This window comes from Oxyura jamaicensis, chromosome 1 (genome assembly GCF_011077185.1).
Source record: "Oxyura jamaicensis isolate SHBP4307 breed ruddy duck chromosome 1, BPBGC_Ojam_1.0, whole genome shotgun sequence".
Taxonomy (NCBI): domain Eukaryota; kingdom Metazoa; phylum Chordata; class Aves; order Anseriformes; family Anatidae; genus Oxyura; species Oxyura jamaicensis.
In genome coordinates this window covers 113,908,755-113,931,450 of record NC_048893.1, presented here as the reverse complement: position 1 = coordinate 113,931,450, position 22,696 = coordinate 113,908,755, and the positions used below count along the sequence as shown (strand labels likewise).

General features: G+C 41.8%; 1 protein-coding gene across 1 annotated transcript; it reads left to right on the top strand.

The window, feature by feature from the left end:
- Positions 1-7,358: 7,358 nt before the first annotated feature.
- ICOSLG (inducible T cell costimulator ligand) lies at positions 7,359-21,161 on the top strand. The gene is made up of 7 exons (XM_035315947.1): positions 7,359-7,490; positions 10,372-10,412; positions 12,185-12,547; positions 13,075-13,359; positions 14,930-15,106; positions 16,258-16,293; positions 18,594-21,161. Exons 1-7 carry the CDS (start codon positions 7,477-7,479, stop codon positions 18,602-18,604), a joined length of 927 nt encoding a protein of 308 aa, XP_035171838.1. The 5' UTR covers positions 7,359-7,476; the 3' UTR covers positions 18,605-21,161.
- Positions 21,162-22,696: the final 1,535 nt, after the last annotated feature.

Below are 22,696 nucleotides of genomic sequence, written 5' to 3'. Positions count from 1 at the left end.
ACACCCAGAACTGCTCTGACCAGAAGACCGGAGACCCATAAAGGCTTACATGGACTGCATGAGTTTTTGGAGAGTGCAGCCCCTGCAAAAGTCCATGCACTCGGTCCCTTGACTGTCCCTGCTCAGCATGTGGCCCCAGGATCTGGGGCAACTGCCCCCCTCTGCTTTGACAAGGTCTGGGCAAATGAGAAAGTTACACTGGGGTAAACTAGCATAGGAACTTGTTGTGCACCAGCTGCGTAAGAAGAACTGCCCAACAGCGCAATGTCCCGTGACAAATCTCTTCTGTCTTTCACTGCTTTCCATGAGACTTCAGGGAAATACCATGAGAAAGGGCAGTGTCCACAGAGTAGCTGACACCCTGCCAGTTCACATCCTGCTTTAGACCAGAGACAAATAATCATCTTCAATATCATCAAGGTATGGCAGATCATGATTTCCTTTAGCAGAAAAGATCAGGGTCTTCTAAATTTCTCCTTTAGAAATGAGTCAGGATGAATTCTCTCTGAGATGTGGCTAGACAAAAATCACATTATTGTATTGACCCATCAGGGAAGCTCTTTTACCAGCTCTCTGCAATATAGTTCTTCTCTAAGTCTCTTTTTATTTCTTTCTCTCTCAATTTTTCCTGCTAAACCTCCACTATTAAGCAATACATCGGATGAAGCTATACTTGCAGGTCTGAACTCTTGACCTCAAAGGGAAAAATAAAGTTACAATCAATGTTCTGCAACACAGAACGGAGAAGTAAAAAGTCGCTTGTCTTGATCCACACTGCAACAGATAAAGTAGCCTACACTGCTCCACCAAAGCTTGCCTGCTTTACATCATACCAATACCAGTGCTGGGAAAAGAACAAGGAGACTATATTGCAATATTCGAGACATGTGCAAGGGGAAAAAAAAAAATTTGGTCAGGAGTGCTGTAATTAAAATCTTACAAAAGATTGCATATTTGTAAATAGCGATGCAAGAAATTTCAGTATTCACTGCTGAAAGTTGACACTGGAGAAGCTGATCATCAGTTGATGAGCCACGCAGTATTGCTTCTTTGTTATTTTCTGGTGCAAGCACTGCCCTGCTGAGAATGGAAGAAAGAGGACTGCACGACCATGACTGTGTTTCTTGACAGCACATACAAAACCAGACAGTGTCCCCAGGTAGATCCACCACCTGGGAAGACTGACAGCTAATGACGTGCATTTAATTGCAACACTATTCACTGTCTTATACCAATTATGGAATCGGTCTTAATATTCTGACTGCTACATCTCCTAAAAGACTGGGCTTTTAGGGGAATTCAGCCAAACTGCTCATCTGTCCTACAAACATATTTTTAAAAGCCTGTATGTCACAGTATACTTTCTCTATGCTTTGTATTGCAGGTGACATCCAAGGGAATTTTTTGAGTCATTTAAGCAGAACAACTTTTTACAACAAAATGGAACTATAGTTCTTATCAAACCAGCTCCTAGTAGTGGTAACATTTCTGATCAAATAATTAAATAAACAACATAAGACATATAGATTTCAGTTCCTGTTCTCACTACTTGGCACTCATATCACATCCTGTTGTGTTACATGGTTTCCTATTTTACTGTACTGTGAGGAGAAATAAGCTTTTTTTCTAAATTTTCTAATAGTTAATTCTAAAGACAACATTAAAATGTTATTTTAGGAATGTGATGGACATTGTTTTGGTCTGGACAAATTTCTGGATAATTTCTGGATACTACTGTATCCAGAATACAGAAATGTTTTTCTTGAAGGAGCAATATTTTCATATCAGAGAATATTTTGCAAAAATTGCTAGATCCTTTAGATATGTGATGGCCATTCTTTTGGTCTGAACAAATTTCATAATAATTTCTGGATACCACTCTAGATGGAACTCAGGAGGTCAGGTTGATGGTTGGACTTGGTGACCTTGGATGTCTTTTCCAACCAATAAGATACTATGATTATATTAGCATCTATTAGCATAGTTAGAAGATATCTGGCAGAAATGAAACTAACTAAAGGAGCCAGGTCAACTCAGTCAACAAGAGTACTCTTGCTTTGGATCACTCACAACACAGGAGGTCTACACAGGACAATGAACACTAAGTAGAAGAGGCTCAAGAGACATTTTAAGCAATTACATACTGTTCTCAATACTGTTTCTTTTCAAAGCACTCACACACAGTGAGTAGGTAAAACTATTGCCAAGTTATTCCCTTGCTTTTATTTAAACAGGAAATCAACTATCCCATTACACATGACTAATAAAGACATTAATACTAGCACTCCTTTCTAACAACATAATTAGATATATTATGGTCCTTTCCTTCTGTTGGTATAAATAAATCAACAGTCATTGCTGCCATGATGACAGAGTGCATCTTTCTCTGACATTGGTATTTTACAATGCTACCGTTTTTGCCCAGGGCAGTGTTGAAATTTAGGGTGTTCGAAGTGATCTTTTTGGCCAATGCTCTGAGTGACTAGTGTGACAACAAACTGTCAAACAGAGAACATAAAGAGAGGACAGATAGACTATTGTTTTCTCTTAGTCCATTCACTTTAACCAAATGTATTTCTTGGCAGTTCTTTTCCACAGTATGAGGCCAAGCTTGTCATCTCAATGTGTGTTCTTAGAATCACACAACATTTTATATGGAGTCACATTTTTCTCTCATTTCATCACCAGTCTGTTCTCAGCACTCAGCTTTGCTGTTTTATTCCCTATGTCTCCAGTAGCCAAGGGTTTCCAGTAGCCAAAGCTATTTGCTTTTTTGCAAACTATGTTCACCTTGTCCTTTATCTTGTACGATGCAGTGTCATTCTTCCCTTGGCTACTTCTACTCATTTTTCTTTAGACATGGAAAAGCATTTGATCACACACTGATGTTTTACCTGTAGCAGAACAGTGCTTCACAGAGCCAAGGACTTTTCAGTTTCTCATGCTGCCCTGCCAGCGAGGAGGCTGGGGGTGCACCAGGAGCTGCGGGGAGACACAGCCAGGACAGGTGACCCAGGCTGGCCAGAGGGATGTCCCATACCACATTGCATCATGCTGAACAATAAAAGCTGGAGGAAAGAAGGAGGCTGGGGAGACATTCAGAGTTATGGTATCTGTCTTCCCAAGAAACCGTTATGCATGATGAGCCCTGCTTTCCTGGAAGTGGCAGAGCACCTGCCTGATGATGGCAAGCAGTGAATGAACTCCTTGCTGTTTTGCTTGCTCGTATGGCTTTTGCTTTACCCAGTAAACTGCCTTTATCTCAGCCCACAAGTTCTCACACTTTTACCTTTCCAGTTCTCTCTCACATCCGACTGTTGGAGGGAGTGAGTGAACAGCTGTCTGGGACTGAGATGCCTGCCAGGGTTAAACCACAACAGAGTTGTAATATGCTCTGTACTTTCTTTTGCTCTTTACTCGTACATAAAATTGAACAAGTAGCCAGTGCTACTGTAATTTTAATCTTGACTTTTTTTTCTCAGTTACGAGGCATACTTTACTAGCTTTAATTTCAAGCACTGAAATCTCCACAGTACAAAAGCCAGAACTTTGTGGAGTCCATTCCACAAGGAACTGGTGTATTTCAAATGTCACAGTACAGTAAAATATTTATGGATGAAAGAACAACAAGGACACAGGACCCCTATTCCATTTGAACATGGCCTTGCTTATCTGGCATCAGTATGCTCTGTAAGGACCACTCTTCTCCAGCAGCAATCTTCTGCTTCAAGTGCTAATTTGTAATGTTTCCAAGAAGAAAGGAGAACTGTGATCGTTAGAGTAGTGTTCAATCCATTTTCTAATGATACTTTTGATTGTTCTACCCCTTTACATTATTTAGATTTTGCCTTTCATTCCTCTTTTCTGCTATCAAGTTAGCTCACTAGCTCTGCAATTTATTTTCTTCTGATTAAGCTCAAGATTGCATTCTCTGCAACTTGGCATTTGGACTGTTAGATTTTGGGTGTTTTCCTAGAGTGCTGACATGCTTAAGTAATTACTGATAGAGATAATTCTGTTAAATTCTGCTCCTTCTTCTGCCATCTATTCTGTGCAAGTGGAATACCAAAAAGCAAATAAAGTGATTTGTGGCTGTTTTTGACCAAAAAGGAGTGTTTAGTGCACCAACCAAATGTGACAGAGAACATACAAGCACCCTAACCCATGCTGGGTATACCATAGTACTTTCACTTGATTGCTTTACTTTGAAGATCAATGATCAACATTTGCTTTCTTTCCTCCACTGCAATCACACTTCCAGGGTTTTTCCACCCTTTTAATGATGCTCTGACACTTGATGCACTGGTGTGCTTCTCGCCTTGTGAACCTCCACCCAGCAACTATTTCATGTATGAGTAACACTGCAGTCATAAAGAGTTTGGATATATTTTTGGTAGAAAACCTCTCTAGTAAAAATATTATTGGAAAACAGATGCCAGACAATTTTTACACAATCCTCTACCAGTAAAATTTTTATCATGGTTTTAAAGCTTTCTATCCCAGAATTTATCTGCTGAAACAAATATTCCATGCCACTGAAGATTTTGATGCTTTTCCTGTACCTGAATTTAGCGCTGACTTCTCCCCCTACAGTGGATGAATGGTCAACTGGATGTGGATGAATTGGTCCAACCAAGGTCAGTGAGCCAGTCGCTGTTAATAGCAGGGTACTACCCACTCTTTCTGACATAAGATGAAGACCACTTTGGCTTGAGGTCAGCTGTCAGTTTTCGAAATACTTGTTTTTGTCACACTTATTTGCCACACACAAGCCATAGGAGTTAGTTTCTTCTTCTGACAACCTTAGATGTCTTCATTTAATTGCTTTAATTTGTGCTACACACATAAGATAGGACAAATTAACTGTTAACAGTAGTTTTTTTTTTCATTTTTTACAAATACTTTACCTTATGATCTCAACACTCTGCCTGTCTCTCAAGACACAGACTGAGACACACGCACACAGGAGTGATCAAATGGATCGTGGGTTGGCTTTGAGCCACTTCTGTCTTACAATGAGAGGTCAGCGGCAACCTAAGGCTGCACCTATGTACTACAACTGGAATGGGCTTTGTGCCTCACCAGTTTCAAACATTTTGATTTTCTGAAAGCAAGATACACCTTCCCTGACCTGATCTAAATTCAACAGTAATTTTAGAAGTCTAACCAGACGGCTTTGCATGTGCTTTTCTTTGTAATTGCCCAATACTGCAACTTATTAAACAAAAGAAAAGGGATTAAAATACATTTCACATTACTAAAACTAGACCTTGGAAAGTAAAGACAACTGCTGATTAAAAAATAAAAATAATAAAAAAAAAATATTATCAGACAAAAAGGAAATCTGTTCATAGCTTTCAGAGCCATGCAGAAGCAGCAGCAGTAATTTCAAATTGTATCTTTGTAGTAGCTTTAACACATACCCTTGAAGTTGGCCTGTCTTTGAGTTGTAGGTTGTACCAGATAACCTTCACTAGTTCTTACCTACCTGACTTTTTCTATAGGCATATGATATCAGAGATGAGGAACACCATGTCATTGATGACAACTTTTCACCCAAGCTTTTCAAATATCCTTGCCTGTTATTGTTCACACTATCTATGATATGATATGGTATGGTATGATATAAAGACATTTGTGGGGGAAAGCTCATGACTCAGGCCTGGATTTTGACACAAAGCCAAATATCCTAATTGCAAGTAAGTGACACATTAACAAAACTGTATCTTAAAGAATAAAAACGCATTTCTGTGTAAATATAACAAAGGAACCACATGAACTACAACGATCCTCCACTGCAGCTCCTTCTCCTTTTTTGGCTGTGTAACAAGAGAGGGGAGCATTCTCTAAAGAGCACCTTGCATCCAATGGCAGTGACTTGGGAGTGAGTGCCTGCTTGTATTAATAATCACTGGGTCTTTCAGTGTGTGCCATAGGAATGGAGTCACTGGCAGAAGAACATCCTCATGTTTCAGGACTGCTGGGAACATCTGTCGGTAGAAACAACTCAGTACCTGCCTAAAGGTGGGCGTTCATGAAATTCCATTTAGAAGGGAAATAGAAGAGAATATGAAGTTGCCTTGTAAATGAAAAACTCCTCAGGGATTCAGGCAAAACAATTCAAAAGCCCAATGCAGGCAAAGAAGATGTTGGCACCTGACCTATCTAGATCCCAGAGAGTCTCCCACCCACTGAGCCACATTTGCCTTTTCTGCATATTTCTTCTCTCTTTCTGAAATTCCTTTCTGACAAAACTGGCATGCATGTGTACCAATAGAATGCTTTTACCCACTATGTATGAAAAAAGCATGGAAGATAGAAATGACTGCATCAAAAGAGTGCATTTAAACTATGCATTTTGGTAAGCACAATTTTATATCTAGAAGTCTAAAACTCTACCCATAAGATTGAGCCACAAGCATTTAAAGTCAGGAAACTTTTAGCCACAAAGAACCAATTCCGTGAGCATCCCTGTTCACTGAGTGACTGTTCTTAATATCACCCCTAAAATACCCAAGGGGTACCTCCCAAACTAGGATACCCCATCAGGATATGTTTCAGTGAAAGACATAAGTCGGCTGCTGCCACTATGCTCTGTATCAACTGTAATTCTTATCTTCCTTCAAGTTTGAGCCTACCCACCCACGGCCAGGTTACTGATTTGCAGCTTATCAGCGATACACAGATAGGCTGAAGCAATGCTGGCTTAGGCACCTGAAGCCGAGAGTCCTCCTTCTTGACCCTGGCTGGCAACAGACATCACATTTAGACCTATGGGCTTTGCACAATCCTGGAGTTTCCGCAGCAAAATATTCGGTATGCCCAGGCTGACGAAGAAACCAAGACCAAGTTAAGGTGGCAATCCTTTTTCAGTGTCTATTTGTGCAGCTTTGTGTGTTGTTGTGTTGGTGGCAGAGTCCCAGCCAGCGGGGGTGCCTGATGCCAAATGCGGCCGCCCATCGGGAGCCAGAAGCGAAACTGCTGGCAAGTGGGAACCACGGCTTTGAAACGCCCAACTCCTGCTACGAGTCCCCTCATCGACACGCTTTTATAGCCGCTTTTATCTTCTACACCACAGAGCACGGCCGCGCACCGCATCAAGCCGTGCTCGGAGCTATTGACTAACCACGCAGTAACAAACCTAATCTCTTCTGAAACGCGCTTCGAAACCCGATTTCAGTGGCAGAGCCCACTCGGGTGGGCGCAACCCCCGTCACCCCTCGCCTCGCGGCTTCGACCGGCCGACGGCTGCCCGGCTGCGGTGCCAACCCCGAGGCGACGGTGAGTGGCGCCCAGCAGCAGCCTCCCCCCGCGGGGCGCGGCCCCGGCCCCGGCTGAGCACTGCAGGCGGAAATCCCCGGCGGGAGGAGACGTGGGAGGGAAAGGGGAATGGCCTAAATCCGGCCAACAGCGGGCTCAAGTCACAGCGGGCTCGGCACAGCACGGCGCGGATCGGCTCGACACGGCGCGGCTGCGATGGAACCGCGGGGGTGAGCGGAGGGGCCCCGGGGTGGGAAGCACTGCGGGGCGATGGGGCGGGGGGCAGCGGCTGGGGGGGCTTTGCTCCCCTTCCCCGGCAGCATGCTGTGCCGGGGGTGGGCTGGGAAAACGGTGGGCAGGCTGGGCACCCCGGGGACCCTCAGCATGGGGGGCGCCGGGCTGCGCTGCTAGGACATGACCCGGGTCGGTGGTGGCAAAGCCCCCCCTGCGCGGGGCTGGCTGGCACTTTTAGGAACATTTTTTCTCCTTTAAGGGGTTGTGGGGAGCAGTCGAGCTTGTGTTGCCCAAGTTGGTGCTGTCTTGAAGCGGGTGTTGGGAAAGCCGGGCTCCAAGCCGCCGCTTGGGGCACCTGCTGATGGATGCAAGAGGAGCTGTGCTGCTGCGAGACTGGGCATGAAGCGAGTCTGTGGGGCAAAAGCCCCAGAGTTATTACTGCAAGCGTCAGGGCATCTTTTGTCCGGCTAGTCTGGGTCTGAAATAAGCAGCGCGTGAAAAAGTTGAGGTGGTAGTAAGAATAATCTCACTGAGCAAGAATGTATGAAAGAGGAAGTGCAACTTTCTCCCGTTTCGCATGACATCAAAAAAGAAAAATAGCAGGGGAAGGTGTGGGAAAGAATTGAAATAATAAATAATAATAATAATAATAATAATAAAAGCTTTAAAAACTTTTTAAAGTTTTTAAAACTTTTTAAAGTTTTTTAAAGTTGTGTTTTTTATTTATTTTTTTTAATGGAAAATAATGCAATTACACCTGGGCTTAGTGGAATTCACTGCCAGTGGGATGAACACATGATCAGAGCGTACATATGGGACAAAAGACAGGTTTCTCTGCAGGCGAGAGTTTCTCCCCTTTTCTATTAGGAGCTTGGCATTAAAGCTACTCCTTGGGAATGTTTGGACTGAGGCAGCTAGACTATCACAGCTGCAAAGTGCTAGTCGGAGGATGAGCGTCTATAGATCTTTTCAATCTTGACTGTGACATAATCTATTAAAATAGCAAATCAAGACTTTCTTTGTTTACATTCATCAAATAATCAGCTCTGGCTGACTAGATTAAAGTTCATTGGCATCAGCAAATGCCTAGCCTGGGAAATTCCCTGCAGAGTCCCCTAACGAGTAGTCAATTGTTGTTCTCTATTTCATTCAAATGACTTGCTATATCAATATTTTCTAATTTAGGCAGGAAAGAGCAAAACAAACACAGCCATGGGATTAAGATTCCATTCAGGTGAACTTTTCAAGGCAGACATTCACGAGCCTGGCACAAAAGTGTACAAATCTTCCTGCACAGAATACAAACACTGCAGAACTACAATATAAAACCCCATGCACCAAAAGTTGCTGCCACAAAAAGGAGCAGAGCTGCCTCCTTGGGGTGTTTAGGTGTGCTTACTTTAGAGCTAACTGCAGATTTGCTAAAATAAGTGTTAGAGTAGTAATATTGCGCACTAAACATCCACTTAAATTTTTTTAATCTCAACTATGAAACCACTTCACAGGACACAAAAAGGAAAATATATATATATATATATATATATATATATTTCCTAATGTAAAGCTATACTGACTTCCCTAATCTCTGCCCATCTCATTCTCTGGATGTGGGGCTTCAAGCGTAGGTTGATCTTTGTGTCAGGACACCCTCTGCTTTCTCTGTGGGTAGCCAGATATATTTGGGCAGGCCATAATTTTCCTAGGGTCAGGGATGAGTGAGAGACCCTTCTCCCCAGCAGAGGAGATTCAATTTGGGCCCTGGCAGCTGGTAGGAGCAGAGCTGGGCAGGAGCAATGCTCCTGTGTGGAAGAATCTGGGGCTCACTCCTGTTGGGCATGGGGTGCTGGGGGCTCTCCCCCTCGCTCCCAACCTTTGGCTCAGTGTTGGACCTGGCTGAGGGCTGAGAGGAGGTCACCGGTGTGGGCTCACACTCCAGCATAAGCTCCAGCTCGCAAAAGCAAGTTGGGGAAACTGGAGATGAGCAGGTGTCCTGCTGCCCTTCGGCTCGGGTTTGCAACCTGGGGCAACATCAAGGTGGGAAAACAGGCACACAGCTCCATCCCCAGACCTTTCCAGCATCTTCCTTCCCGCAGAAGTCTGGAGAGCACAACTTAGAGCTAGGCATGGTCACTGAAGGGATACTTTAAAGTAACTTTTGGGAAAGTGCTGCACATTTATCTTTCTCAAAGCCCTGCGGGATGAGAGTTAAATCACTTGGGCTTTACAGATAAACTAGGTTTTCCTATAGCAACCATCAGTTGTAACTCCCTTGGGGAACCCCCTCATTGATTTTCCCCTCTGGAGTAATAAAATGCACCAAATTCTTTCCAACAAAACCTTCGGACAACTCTGTGCTATCACACATTTCCTGTTTATGTGTTTTACTGAGCTCAGAAATGGTGAGCAGAACAGTCAGCTGCTTGTTGTCCTTCAACAAAACAAAATCGTGACTCGTTTATTACCAGCACAACAGCGGGATGCGGGGCTTGACCTGGACCTAAACCTGTGCAGCTGCTCGCCTTCCCAGTGATCACAGTACCAGGCAGGGACTGAAGGACCTCCAGTCCGTAGCTTGTTTTTAGCAAGAAAGATGGGCACAACACCGGTGTCAGGTCTGGTGCTCTGATTCCAATATTAGTGTGTTTTGCTTCTATTTGTGGCCTTCACCACCCACCCACAATTAGGTTATTTGAACAAGAAGTTTTGCAGCTGTCAAAAATGCAAATGCTTAATGGGGATTTGCATAATTGCCACTGGTACTTAATTTATCTACTTCTGCTACTATACTGAAACAATCAATATTATGTTTATCACTTATGTAAACAATAGAGAAGCTAACATCTGTTGTATAACATCTCTGTTTACTTTTTTTTTTAGCTGTGGATTTCTGTTACTGTCCCTTCATATTCTGAGAGCTGGTAAGTTGAGAACACTTCAATTAAATTAAGTTTGCCCTCCTTAAAAGTGTTTGGCAAATGAGCAGATTAGTCATAATATGTGCAATATAAGCACCTGCATGTTTTCAGCAAGACTCTTGAGAATTCCTCAATGTGAAATGTTCCTGTGGCATGCATCAGGAAAAGAAAGAAAAAATCAATTTCTATGAGTTTCCATACGGAGACTAGCAAAGCATCATATGGATGCTCTTGTCCAGATTGCTCTGCTTGCTTCACAGACATGCCCCTGTCCTTATCTCTGAGTGCCAGCGAGAAGCCATAGAAGTGGTTATTGATAGACAGATCTAACATGCTTATATAAAGTCAGTAGTCATAATATGGCTAGGATTATACATCACTGTATCTCAGTGCCCGATATTACTAAGTCTCTTACTACAGTTCTAAAAATACCTTTCAGAACAAAGATAAGGTTAAAGGACATCACCTGGTGATACTTAAGTGTTTTTAGAGTAGGCTCTCCTCCATTCTTGCTTAATGACTGAGAAGAACCTCAACAAAGCCATCAAGAAAACTCCCTGGTGCCAAAATTAGGACAAACTGTACAAGATTCGTCCCAGTTGATGCTGGCTGGCCTGTCCTAAAGAAGACCAGTGAAGGAGGTGTCCTCAGGCAATGCTTTCTACAGCATCCTTTTCCTGCTGCTACAAGGGGTTTCCCTGAGCCTAAGCTGCATCATTCCTGTTGCAGCTCAACCTTCTTGCTTCTTGTTGCTCCCAGCAGAAGATAAGTGCCGGGAGAACAGATAAAACCTTCCTCCCTGCAAGCAGTGCACTTACTTCAGTGGTATTTTTAAACTAGAGTGCCCAACTCAGACTTGTGGGTGAGCTCCTTCAGAGTTCAGTGCATCAACATAAAGACCTATCACCCTTTACCTAACAAGCTGTCACCTCCCACCACACTGCGCTCTGACCCTTCTAAACCTTCACTGCCATCGTCTTTCTCTCCCTGGTTCACTCCGCAGCATGATTCTTTCTCTCGCCCAGCACCACGCCTCACCCTCCCTTACCCAGTCCAGCATTTACACATACTGCTCTGGGCTCAGCAACCACTATCAATGCGGGGTTTCCAGATGCTGTGGTGGAGGAGAGGTGAAAGGCTGCCTCTGTCCTCCTCAGAGATCAGGAAAAGTGCTCTGAAAGCCAGATAGTGTGCTGGCCTATATCAGCTGGTTCTCAGAGGCTGTACATGTCTAATGGATGTGTCACTATCTCTATGTGGGCATGCTAGTTTCCCTAGTATATTTGTTGAGAGGGTTACACCCTTGGTAATAATAAAAGGTTATTGCTATGACATGCCCACTTTGAGACACGCTGGGTTTTTTTACCCACGTTTTTAATTACCTTGGTCTCAAAATAATGGAAGCACTCTTTCTTATCAGGGTTTCCAGTCTTTGTGAGTTCTCTTTGGCATTTTTCTTTTCTTTATTTATTTTTAAGTGATTATTAATGCTTTAGGTCTTGAATATGTGTCTGCAGTCAGTCCCAGTCAGGTTAGTCTGTCTGTCCTCCAGCCGTGGGGCAGGGAACGCTTAGACTGGTTGGTCCTCAGAAAGAAATAATCAGGAGGCTTGGTATTGTAAAAGGTCCCTTTGGAAAGTACACAGACAGACAGAGAATTGGGTGCTGACAAAAAGGAGCAAGTCAGGACGTAAGAACGACCGTGAAGTGAGCATGCTCTCCTGCCTGTTATAAATACTAACTCCCTTTGTTCTCCCCCTCTTTTTATCTTTGTAGTTACTGCATTGGAGGAGAAGATTGTCATCAGTAAACGTGGAGATAATGCTACACTGAGTTGCATTTATCCAGGAAAAGAATTCAGCTTGAATAATCTACGGGTATACTGGCAAATAGATGATGATCAAGAGCAGTGTTCAGTAGTACATGCGCTGATCTCCGGTCAAGACAATGAAAGTGAACAATGTATTCACTTTAAAAACAGGACTCAGTTATTGTGGGACAGACTGGGAGAAGGCGATTTTTCTCTGCTACTACTAAATGTCAGCCAGAGCGATGAGCGCAAGTACAAATGTGTAGTGCTGCAGACAAACGAATATACCAAAGTAGTTCACCAGGCAAAAGTGGTTCTCAGCTTAGCAGGTAAGAACTTTTGCCACTTGCATGTATTTGCCCAAAATCTAACTCTGTTTTTTCCAGTTAGTGCCATTTCAATACTGTATGTAAATACACCCTTAAGTTAGAAACCTTCTTTAGTACTTTGTTGAAATGAAATCTGCTTGGTTTAAATGCTACAGATGGAGAATCTAAAACTGGGAGAGCAGCTGTAACAACTGTTTATCCAGTGTTGGGCCTTTTCTCAACTTGACTTTCATTAATATGGAATGATTTTCATTAACATGAAATTAAATTAATGAATAATTCATTGATATGTTCTTGCACATGACTGGGTGACAGCAGCTTAAGTTGCTCTCTTCCTCTGGGTTTGGCTTCAGCTTTCCGCCCTGCCAGCAGTTCTTTCAGATCTTTGGCTTATGATCCAAGCCTGTATATGTTTTCTTCTCAAGATGTGAAACCCAGAACTTCTGCTTCAGAATCCATGTCAAAGTTCTGTTTTTTCAATACATTTCAAAATTTTGACAACCATTTCTTTTTCTCTTTCTCTCCAGCTAGTTACAGCCAACCAATACTCAGTGGACCAGTAAGAAACAGTAACAGCAATGGAGAAGAAGTGACTTTCAGCTGTAGTTCTGACAATGGGTACCCGGAACCGAATGTTTACTGGATAAATAGAACAGACAACAGCCACTTGCTTCCATCAGAGTTAAACATCACCCCCCATGACGATGGCACTTACAGTGTTCTTAGCACACTGAAGGTTAAAGCAACTTCTGATATGCAAATAGAGTGCTTCATAGAAAATAAAAGACTACAGGAAAATATATCAGCCAACTGTAAGTTCCTCCATGATACATCTTCATGTTTTCTAGGTAGCAGATATATCAACCAGTGTGGCTCTATCCGTAGTACCTCTATCATGCTCTAATGAGGGGTATACAAAAATTCAGTGGTTCTAAAAAATGCTGAGAAAGCTCAGTTTTTTTCTCAAGCTAGGTCTGCTTTGCCATGGAATTAATGCTTACTTCTGATTTCATCCACGTTACCAAACACCCCATCAAGCGCATTGTGACAACAGCAGTGAGCAGCTATAGATCCCAAGGCAGTCACTAGGCTCCAACCTTGGGTTCCTTGCGAACATGACCGCTTGAGGTGAAGTTATTTTTCAAGTGGTGCCATGCAGTAAATGGGATTCCTGAACCCCTGCCCCATGGCTTTGCATCACTCATATTTGCTTTGTGCTCTGTCTGGTTTTAAAGTTCTGTTTTAACTTAAAGTTAGTTTAACTTTAGTTCTAACTCAGCCTAACTCAGCACACTGCTGGAAGTAGGCCTGTAACAAACAGGTATAAGTATTAGCCCAGTAGAACAACTCGCCTAATATCACAAGTGTAACAAGATATTTACTGCTGATACAAGTGACCAACAGCAAGAACAAATATTTAGCCTCAGAGCTCTTTGCTAAACTGGACAGCTATTAACAAAAAAAAAGCCGTAAGAAGTTACATCTGTAATACCAATAGTAAATGTCACAGTCCCTAACCTGCTGTGGAGAGAAGATGTTTGGCATGGTCCTGCTTCCTTCCCAGGTTTCTGCATCTGCTGCAAGGAGGCTTGGTCATTTGTGTAACTGTTGGTGGATATCTGCAGTTAGTTTACCTGAACAAGTAATTGCATATTCTGGATTTAAGAAGACTGATCCCTCAAACATAGCCAAGCAATATAGATTATGCAGTTTCATTGAAAAAAAAAAATCATGCATGAGCAAAAATTGAACAATAGAGTGTTTATATGGTAGCATACCCTTGCTGTCATCTCAAATTAAAGGAAAACTAAGTAGCCTTGTTATTAGTTTTTTATTGATATTGTCATATTGTATTCTGGGGGAAAAAAACCTTTATCTTATTAGTTTTTGCTCTAAAGGCACTATCACTGTTGAAAGAGTAAGAGATGCGATTTCAGCAGTCTTACGTTTTCAGCAGTCAGTGAGAATTCATGATTAACTTAAGAGAAAGAGGTTTTCACCCAGTTTTATGATACTATCAGACTTGTATTATAGATTCTGTATAGATTTATCTCCCGCTGAGTCTAGATATAAGCTCAAATATGCAGTCTCCCAGGTGGCAGCAAAGAAGAAAGAAAATGAAGAAGGATCCATGTGTGTAGTATGATGATAGGGAGGAATAAACTGGCACTGTATGATTATCTTAGCAAACCACGCAAACTAGAAACATGCCTTGCTCAGAAAAAATACCACCATAATCACAGTGATATGTATAGCGTAAATATTTAGTCCCTCAGAATTTGTATTTATGTACATAAAGTGGGGTCAAATAATTGCCTGGTATGAAGTGTGCAAATTTATACCTTATTACATCTTTTTTTTCTATTTTTTTTTTTTTTCTAGACACACAGGAGAAGCGAAATAATGGTTCTAATACAGAAAGTCACAAAGACCTGGAAAAAAGTGGACGAGGTGCTCAAGCAGCTGGCATCATTTCTATTGTAATTCTGATAGCTCTTCTAGCTGTGTTAATCTGCTGGCTGTGGAAACATCGGTCCTCCAAACTAGTGTCATACACAGGTAATGAGGACCTTCATTTGTGTGACCAGATCTGAAGGGTTATTTTTCATTTGCCAAAATATGCAACTTTATCCAGCACATTGCTGGAAGGAAAATAAATTCCCTGCATAAAACAGCAGGAAATCATACTGTTACGAAATACCTGGGGTGCCCTGGGGAGGACATATAATGCCCCAGGGCACGTTACTGCGCATGCTTTTCTGCTAATGCACCTGAACCTTACAGGAATTAACTGCTAGATATAGGAGTAGCTCAGACTTTGTGCCAGCTCAGGCCATAGTTTCTCAGCTGCAATTCCTGCAGGCTGCTTCTGCACAGGTGGAAGGGATGCTCCTCCATGGAACAGGACTGGGGTTAGTAACTGGTTCTGCTTAGCCCAATCCCAAGTAAAAAATCAAGATAAATCTGTCCAGATAGCTTTAGAGTCACTGACTGGGCAACTGATGATTCAAGATCCCACTGGGAATTTCCTAAGCAATTTCCTACAAGTTAGCTGTAAAGCACTGCTAAATCTGATAGCTGTAAGTTCTTGCTGTCACTTCATGTCATACACGTGTACACATGGTATTTCTACATTTGCCCATATGTAGGACTCTTAATGTTCAGCAAGACAGAAAAGGTAGCTCTAAAAGATACCTTGTGAACCAGACTGAGTCTGCTGATATACATGAGTATTTAGTGTAAGCCACTTTACAGGTATGAGAGTTAACATCTAAGAAAAGGGAGGAGGCAGCCACACTTTTCACAGGCAAGAACAAGGTACACTTTCAAACCATGCCCTCTTCTTCCTGGCTAGCAAGTACATTTGCTCCAGAGAAGACCTGGAGAAAGTGAGGTAATGATCTTGCCCAGCCTCTGCAGCAGTTGGCAGGGGCCATGTTCTTTCTTCAGGAACAACCCAAGAGTGGTGCAGGTGCACTCTGTCCCAAAACATGGAGCAGTGCTGTTGCTTTAAGCACAAAATATATCCTTGCTGAAACAGTGACCTAGATTGTAGGCAAATAGAATATGGACCCCGTTTTGCGATCCAAAAAGAATTTAGAAAATTGAACCCTACAGCGTTGGTGGATGTTGCTTAATATTAATCCTGCTAGTGTAAAGACTTTGGTTATCTATGCTCTACACTTAAAACACTGTATTTATTTCAACAGATGTCCAACCAAATGAAGACAACAGAAAACTCAACTGTAAGTATTAAAAATATATTACTGTATTTGTCTCAAAAATTACTTAACTTTTCAGTACAATAGCTTTAGTACTCACGTTCACCATGAAATCTTTGGGTTAGATTTACTGGATGTTATAAACACTTTATGTTAATGAACCTCAGCCTGTACATATCCCCCCCCCCCCCCCAAAAAGAAAAAAAAAAAAAGGGTACTCTTATTTCCAAGCAAAAAATTAAAAAAAAAAAAAAAGTTTAGACCTTCAACATTTTTATAAGCAAGACTGCAATATTGCAGACCAGCTGGTTTAGCAATTCATCTATCATTTATAGTGGAGTGAAAAAAAAAAAAGGACAAAAAAGTCCAGGACCTTTGGAAAAACAAGCTCAGCACAGAGCACTTGTGAAAGTACATAGAGGATGAAATTCCTGCCTATTTTATGTTTCATTTGGTAGTTCTGCTGAGGCAAATGACTGTTATCTGGCTAGCTGTCTTTGCAGAACAAACAGAAAACACTGTGACTCTACCACAGCTTGTAGTAGTTAAAGCAAGAGAAAGCATAGTCTGCTTTAGGAGATGCTGTGAATGAACCCAACTGATAATATCAAGCAGAAGCAAAACAACCCTTAAAAATGCCTAGAGCTTTTGTGTCATAAAAACTGGATTAATGGTCGTTTGTTTTCCAGACCTGTCATGCAATTGCAATCTGCCCCACAACAGTTTTGTTTGCTAAACAACAACAGACATTACACTGTTTTTTGTAGAGGATAATGTAGGAAGAAGAATAGATTTTGTCCTTCAGATAAGGAAGTATTTTCTTCTTTTTTTCCCATGAGTTTCGTTAACATAATGCTAGCAATTTATTAAATGTCAACTTCTTCCTCGCCTGACTTATGCCAGTCCCTGTACGATCAGATCTCTGGACTTATCCCCTAAGTAGAAAAATCTCTGTGACATAAATAGGAGTAAATATTTATTTTATATTGAAGGCCACTATAGCACAGTTTGTTTGTTAAAAACAAAACAAAGACACTTGCCTTCCAGACGCTATGTTTTCCTTTGCACGTCTGCACCATTTGTGGAAGAGGAGGTGGGACAGCAGCATTGGTGGTTTGCTGCTGTCAGAAACTGACCTACTTCTGAAGGCTGTTGTCTGCCAACAGAGCCATGGGAGACACAAAAGGCAGTACAGTCCTAATTTTGGGGGGTGACCCAGTTTAAGGGTAAGAGCCCAGAACCAGAGAAATCAAAAGATTTAGGGAATGCAATCACTGATGCAAGATTGGCTGTGTTTGTTTAGACTGGAAAAGGCAAGGCCATGCAGGGACACAATAGCAACCCTCTTTGGAGAGTCCTTATAGAAGATGGGACAAGTTATTTATTGTATTAACCCCACAGACACAACACTTAAAGCACAAGAGGCTTAAAAAAGGGAGATTTAAACTGCATGTTAGGAAAGCGACTCTTCTATGGGTCATAGTAGTTCGGCACCAAGGCTCAGGGAGTCTGTGCAGGCTGTCAAGTTCCCATTAGTCCAGACTCATTGCTAGCCTGTTTTCTTTCAACAAAAGAAGAAAAGGGTATCTGTCAGAAATGGTCTCAAAATAGCTGTTGCCACCTTGGGGCAAGGAGATAGGCTCTTGGGGAAATTCTAGCTTGACTGAGTGATCACTAGAGATTTTTGAGTGAGTTGTGTGTTGGTCAGGGAGTAAAGCATTGCAGAGGTTGCACCCATGGGGAAGATCTGCCGTGGCGTTCTGTTTTTCAACATAGATGTAAATAATTGTGTGCTTCTAGTGGTTTGACTTTATGAAGATCAGATGCTTTTGGGGGGTTGGAATCCCAAATACTGCAAAAACAGGAAGAACCCATTGAGACTAGCTTTGCTGTTACAAAGAAAAAAAAGTTGAAAACTGGGAGAAGGAAGGATGTAAAGAAGAATAGCTTCATCTCGGTAGTGTTAGTCTCTCCAGCTGCCCATTGTAGTTGGTGGGGCAGGATGCTTCCACTGAGAAGAAATGCAGAGCTGGAGCTAATGACGCTTTTATTAATTGCTCTCTGGAAGGATCCCTCCACTGCCTGTAGAGGAGCCTCAGGGAGATGCTTTCCCGTAACCACAAGTAGGCTTTTTGCATCTCTTTCTCTGAAGTAGCTTAAAAGAAACCAAAGGTGCCACTGACATCCCTTAGAGCTTTGCAGCTCAATCGATCCATTGGTTACAAAGTATAAAACAACTCTAGGATGTGATAATTTAAGTGTGTTTTGTTGTTGTTGTTTTTCCCCTATTCTTTTTCTAAAAATAAGTCACTTTGTTTTCACAGCACCTGTCTAAAGAGAAGGTCTGCCAGCAATTTGGGCAGCTGGAGGTGTGTCAAGAGGAGCATCACCCTCTATCTCAGCAGCAGCATTACTTGTAATACAAGTGGCATATTTCTGCAGTGTGCGAAGATTGATGGCAAAAAGCTTCTCCAACAAAGAGAAAGCAAAATCTGTTGGATTTCTGTTCCAACCAGCCGTTACGTCTCCACACCAGCTAACCACTTTGGACAGTCCATCAGCATTTTGAGCTCCTGAACTGGGGAAAGCAGTAAGCCTACGACTTAGGTACTCTGTGCCAGAGCACTGAAAGCTGATGAGCACCCAGTCTGTTGTCATCACCATTGAGGAATTTGTTACAAGGAGAAGCAACCATGTTTCAGGAGCATGGGAAGTTCTCTCTTCCCACAGAGCTTCCTTCTCCTTAACCTAACGATGACTACTGAATGTGAAGAGAGGCAGCTAAAAATAAAATAAAGTAACTGAAGGACTTTCTGCAAATGGAGACTGTGACTTTTTCCACCTTTCACTCTCTACAGTACATCCTTTCATTGTTTGGTTTCACCAGATGCATGTTATTGTGTACAGAAATAGCTATAGCATTTTGACCAAGCCATACCGAAATGTGCATTGCTATGACAGGGTTAAATACTGAATGTATTAACAGAAGGAAACCTTCTAGATGAAATTGATATTAAAATTTTATTATTTACCAAATACTCCACCGAAAAGGGGACTTCCACTTTTGACAGAAGCTGTTGCTTACTGCATGAAAGAACAGTCTATGGAAATCAGAATGATTAAAAACAATGCTCTCCACTATGTTAATGTCAGGTTACCTGAACACAACCCTTTCTGAACGGCTGAACGGAACAAAATCTATAGTCAACTTGTGTTCAGTTCAGCTGGTTGTTATTTAAGACCAGCAGCTTCCAGAGAATTTTTTTTTAAACTTAATTTCTCCGTACCTCTCCTTGTTTCTCATCCCTCCACTAAAGAAAAAGGAGTGCAGACTGTATCACTGTGTTGTCCATGCATGTTCTCAATTTCTCCATGGCTAAAGCAAGTGAAAGGGAAAGAAAGCCAAGAACTGCACTTTCTTTTGCCAGCAACTGTGCCTCACTGGGTCAGCATTGATTCAGCCAGGAGCAAAATGGATGAAAATAGCAATGGAACTTTGTAGATTTTGAAGGAGGATTAATCTATATTAGTTCTTCTTTGGGTGGGGCACTTCTTGCCAGCTTGTTGGGGCAGGTGCTGGTGATGATTTTAAAACTGAGACCGGGCTTCTTCTGCGCTAGTTGCTAGACTAAAATTCTACCATTTTTATGAGTAAGTCACAGCCTTGTTTGTCCTAGCTCTGCATAGAGAAGTCCCTCCAGTGTCAACCATGAGTTAGGATGTTATTTTTAAGATCAGCTTTCAAATCTGAGTGAAGTAAAGATTAATTTTGTTGTCTTTTTATCCCATCACACAAAATCCCAAGACATTTGGGAATAATTCCATTATCTTTTGTTGAAACAATTCCCCCGCATAGGCTCAGGGTTTGGTAACTGCATACCACCACTGTGTCAGTATTTGGTGGGAGTCTCACAGGCTCAGCCTCTATGGCATTTAAGTCAGTTTAGCTCTCATTTGATGCAATCCAGGCTTATTCACCAATTTAAATAGTATAAAGAAGTTAAAGAAAAGCCAAGCTACAACTGAGTAATTAAGATCCTGTTTAGATTGCAAGTAGCCATGTACAGAAGTGTTTTTAAAGATGTTTTCTCTGTTAACGTTAAAAAAAATGTATTGTGTATTTGCTAACTTCGAATGTCTGTGAAACTACTCTGTTTTATTTATTAATTCCATGTTTGTCCTGTGTTATCTTCCAATCTACAAGTGTAACATATGCCATCAGTTACGGCATTTAGCTCACAGTGTTTGTCAGATAAAGTAACTTACAACATCTCAGTAATATTTAGTGTCAGCTTTTTCTCATCTCCTCCCTTTTCCATTAATCTGTTAGATATCTATTGAGTCCATATCTAGTCTTCAGTAAACCCTAAATGAAATTTGCCTGAAGACAGAATGCCAGCTTTCAGACGCCTTAAAAATGTGACTGTCGCCTATGCCGATGTTAAGGGTAGCCATTTCCTAGTGGTTCAGTGAGATGTTTCCTCACTCTTTATCATATGAAGTTGTTTTGTGCAGCCTCTTTGGTGCTCTTAGAACTGACAGAAGCCTTTTCTAAAAATAGGTTTCCTTTTTATATTCTGTCTGTGCAAGAAGCTGTAGCTGTTCAGAGATGTAAGTGACCCCTGTATGTTATTGAGCTAATCAGACCAGAAGGGGTTCTTATTTCTGGACTACTTCATGGTGCATAGTGAACACATCTAAATGCAACAGCTTGCTCTTGCAAAATCCATGCTTTCAATTGGTTTGGGTTTCCAGCTATTTTTGGAGGTGAGTAAATCCTAGATGACAGTTGTTTGTTACCATTCAAAGGACTTGGAAATTCTGTAGTAACAGGTTTTTTCATCACATACTATGTTTATATGTTTTAAATAAAATCTGTTAAGTCTCCTTAATGTCTGACTAAGTCTATCAGCGTGTAAAGACAAGTCACTCCAAACTGTTGCCCCAGCTAAAGTGAGTTTTACTGTCAGCTGCATTCCTCATGGTGTATGAGTGCTCCTTTCCAAAGCCCTCAGATGAGGAGGGACTGATACAACACAGAGGCTTGACAAGCTTTGTACTGCACCTTGAACAAACGAAATGAAAGATATGTGGTAGCCCAAAGGTAGTATAAAGCCTAGGCGGACACATCTTTTTCTTGCCCACCTCAACAACGCCCTAGCAGAGCAAAGGTGCAACAAACCCTCCCTCCTCCAGAACCGAAACCATTTTACTGCACTCACGCAGGTCAGCGTTGCCCTTGCTCACCAGCATCACTCTGTTTCCTTTCATTAAAGGTATTAGTGTACACGAACCGCATGTCTCAAGCGACATAAACACCTTGCACAGGAAAGCACCGCTTGGTGCAGCGTTGTGGGAAGGCTCTGAGAAATGGACTTTTACAGAAAAGTGAAAGGCTCTCATGGTGGGATGGCTGGTAAACCACAGGTGGAAAGCCCCAAGAGAAAACATGTGTTGCTACTTAGTGGTCTGAATCCATCCTTCCTGTAGTCAAATTTATTATTTAAATCTTTTTCACCTGCAAGAGCTATAAACTCAAAAACACTTTCCCTTTTTCCACTTCACCAACTCTAACTCCAACCACTTTTCTCAGTAGTTGCTTGTACTACATCCAAGAAGCTTTAGTACAAATGGCTTTTTCAAATTGCAAAGTTGATCTTTTTCATATATGTGGCAAATACATATAGAAGTTCACATTACTCCCATAAGGGTAATCTCTATCCTCCCCCTCTTTTCCAGGGAGAAGAAAAAGTTCTCTAAAGTACTACTGAGTTCAGCTCAACTTCAGAGGGAGGGAAACTCCCCTGACTCAACACATACAGATTAGATATGTTAGGCCCTTTCCTCTCAACATGTGATCCAGCTTTAGGACCTTCACCGCATCCATTGGGTCATTCAGGATAAAATCATTGTAAACCGATGCCCATTGCAGAACAAAAAAAAGGCACTTCACGTGCTCCATCTTCTCTACATCTAGCAGCCCGGGGAAGTACAAGCTGTGAACCAGCAACCTCTTTCTCATTGATCTTTCAAGACATAATTATATGACAAAACTGATTTGTACAAATGCCATCTAACACAAGTAAAATGCTTCCAACACTTCATGTATTAATGGCACCGCTAACAAGCGTAAGCAGTGTACCAGAACCAGTGCCCCATGCTGCAAAACACAGTTCCCCAGGAGCTACTCATGACCTCACCATTAATCACAGAATTAAGTACTTTGTTAGGAAAGAGCCTTAGCTTCTCCTTTTAGCCCAGCCTAGAAAATTCCTGCATAAAGATACATGCTCTTTTATCTACAGAGACTTAGGCTGACCTTACAACTTGCCCAAAATAGTTCCTAATAGTTTATTAATAAAACACTGATTTGCTTTCCAGTCATTTCAAGAAGTGCTGTTTGAGGCCTTTTCGTAACTGGAAAACT

Bases quoted from the DNA above. Each gene is read 5' to 3' on its own strand.
- ICOSLG (XM_035315947.1), top strand. The intron at 10,413-12,184 runs GTAAGTTGAGAA...TTATCTTTGTAG, and splicing joins CCTTCATATTCTGAGAGCTG to TTACTGCATTGGAGGAGAAG. The intron at 12,548-13,074 runs GTAAGAACTTTT...CTTTCTCTCCAG, and splicing joins AGTGGTTCTCAGCTTAGCAG to CTAGTTACAGCCAACCAATA.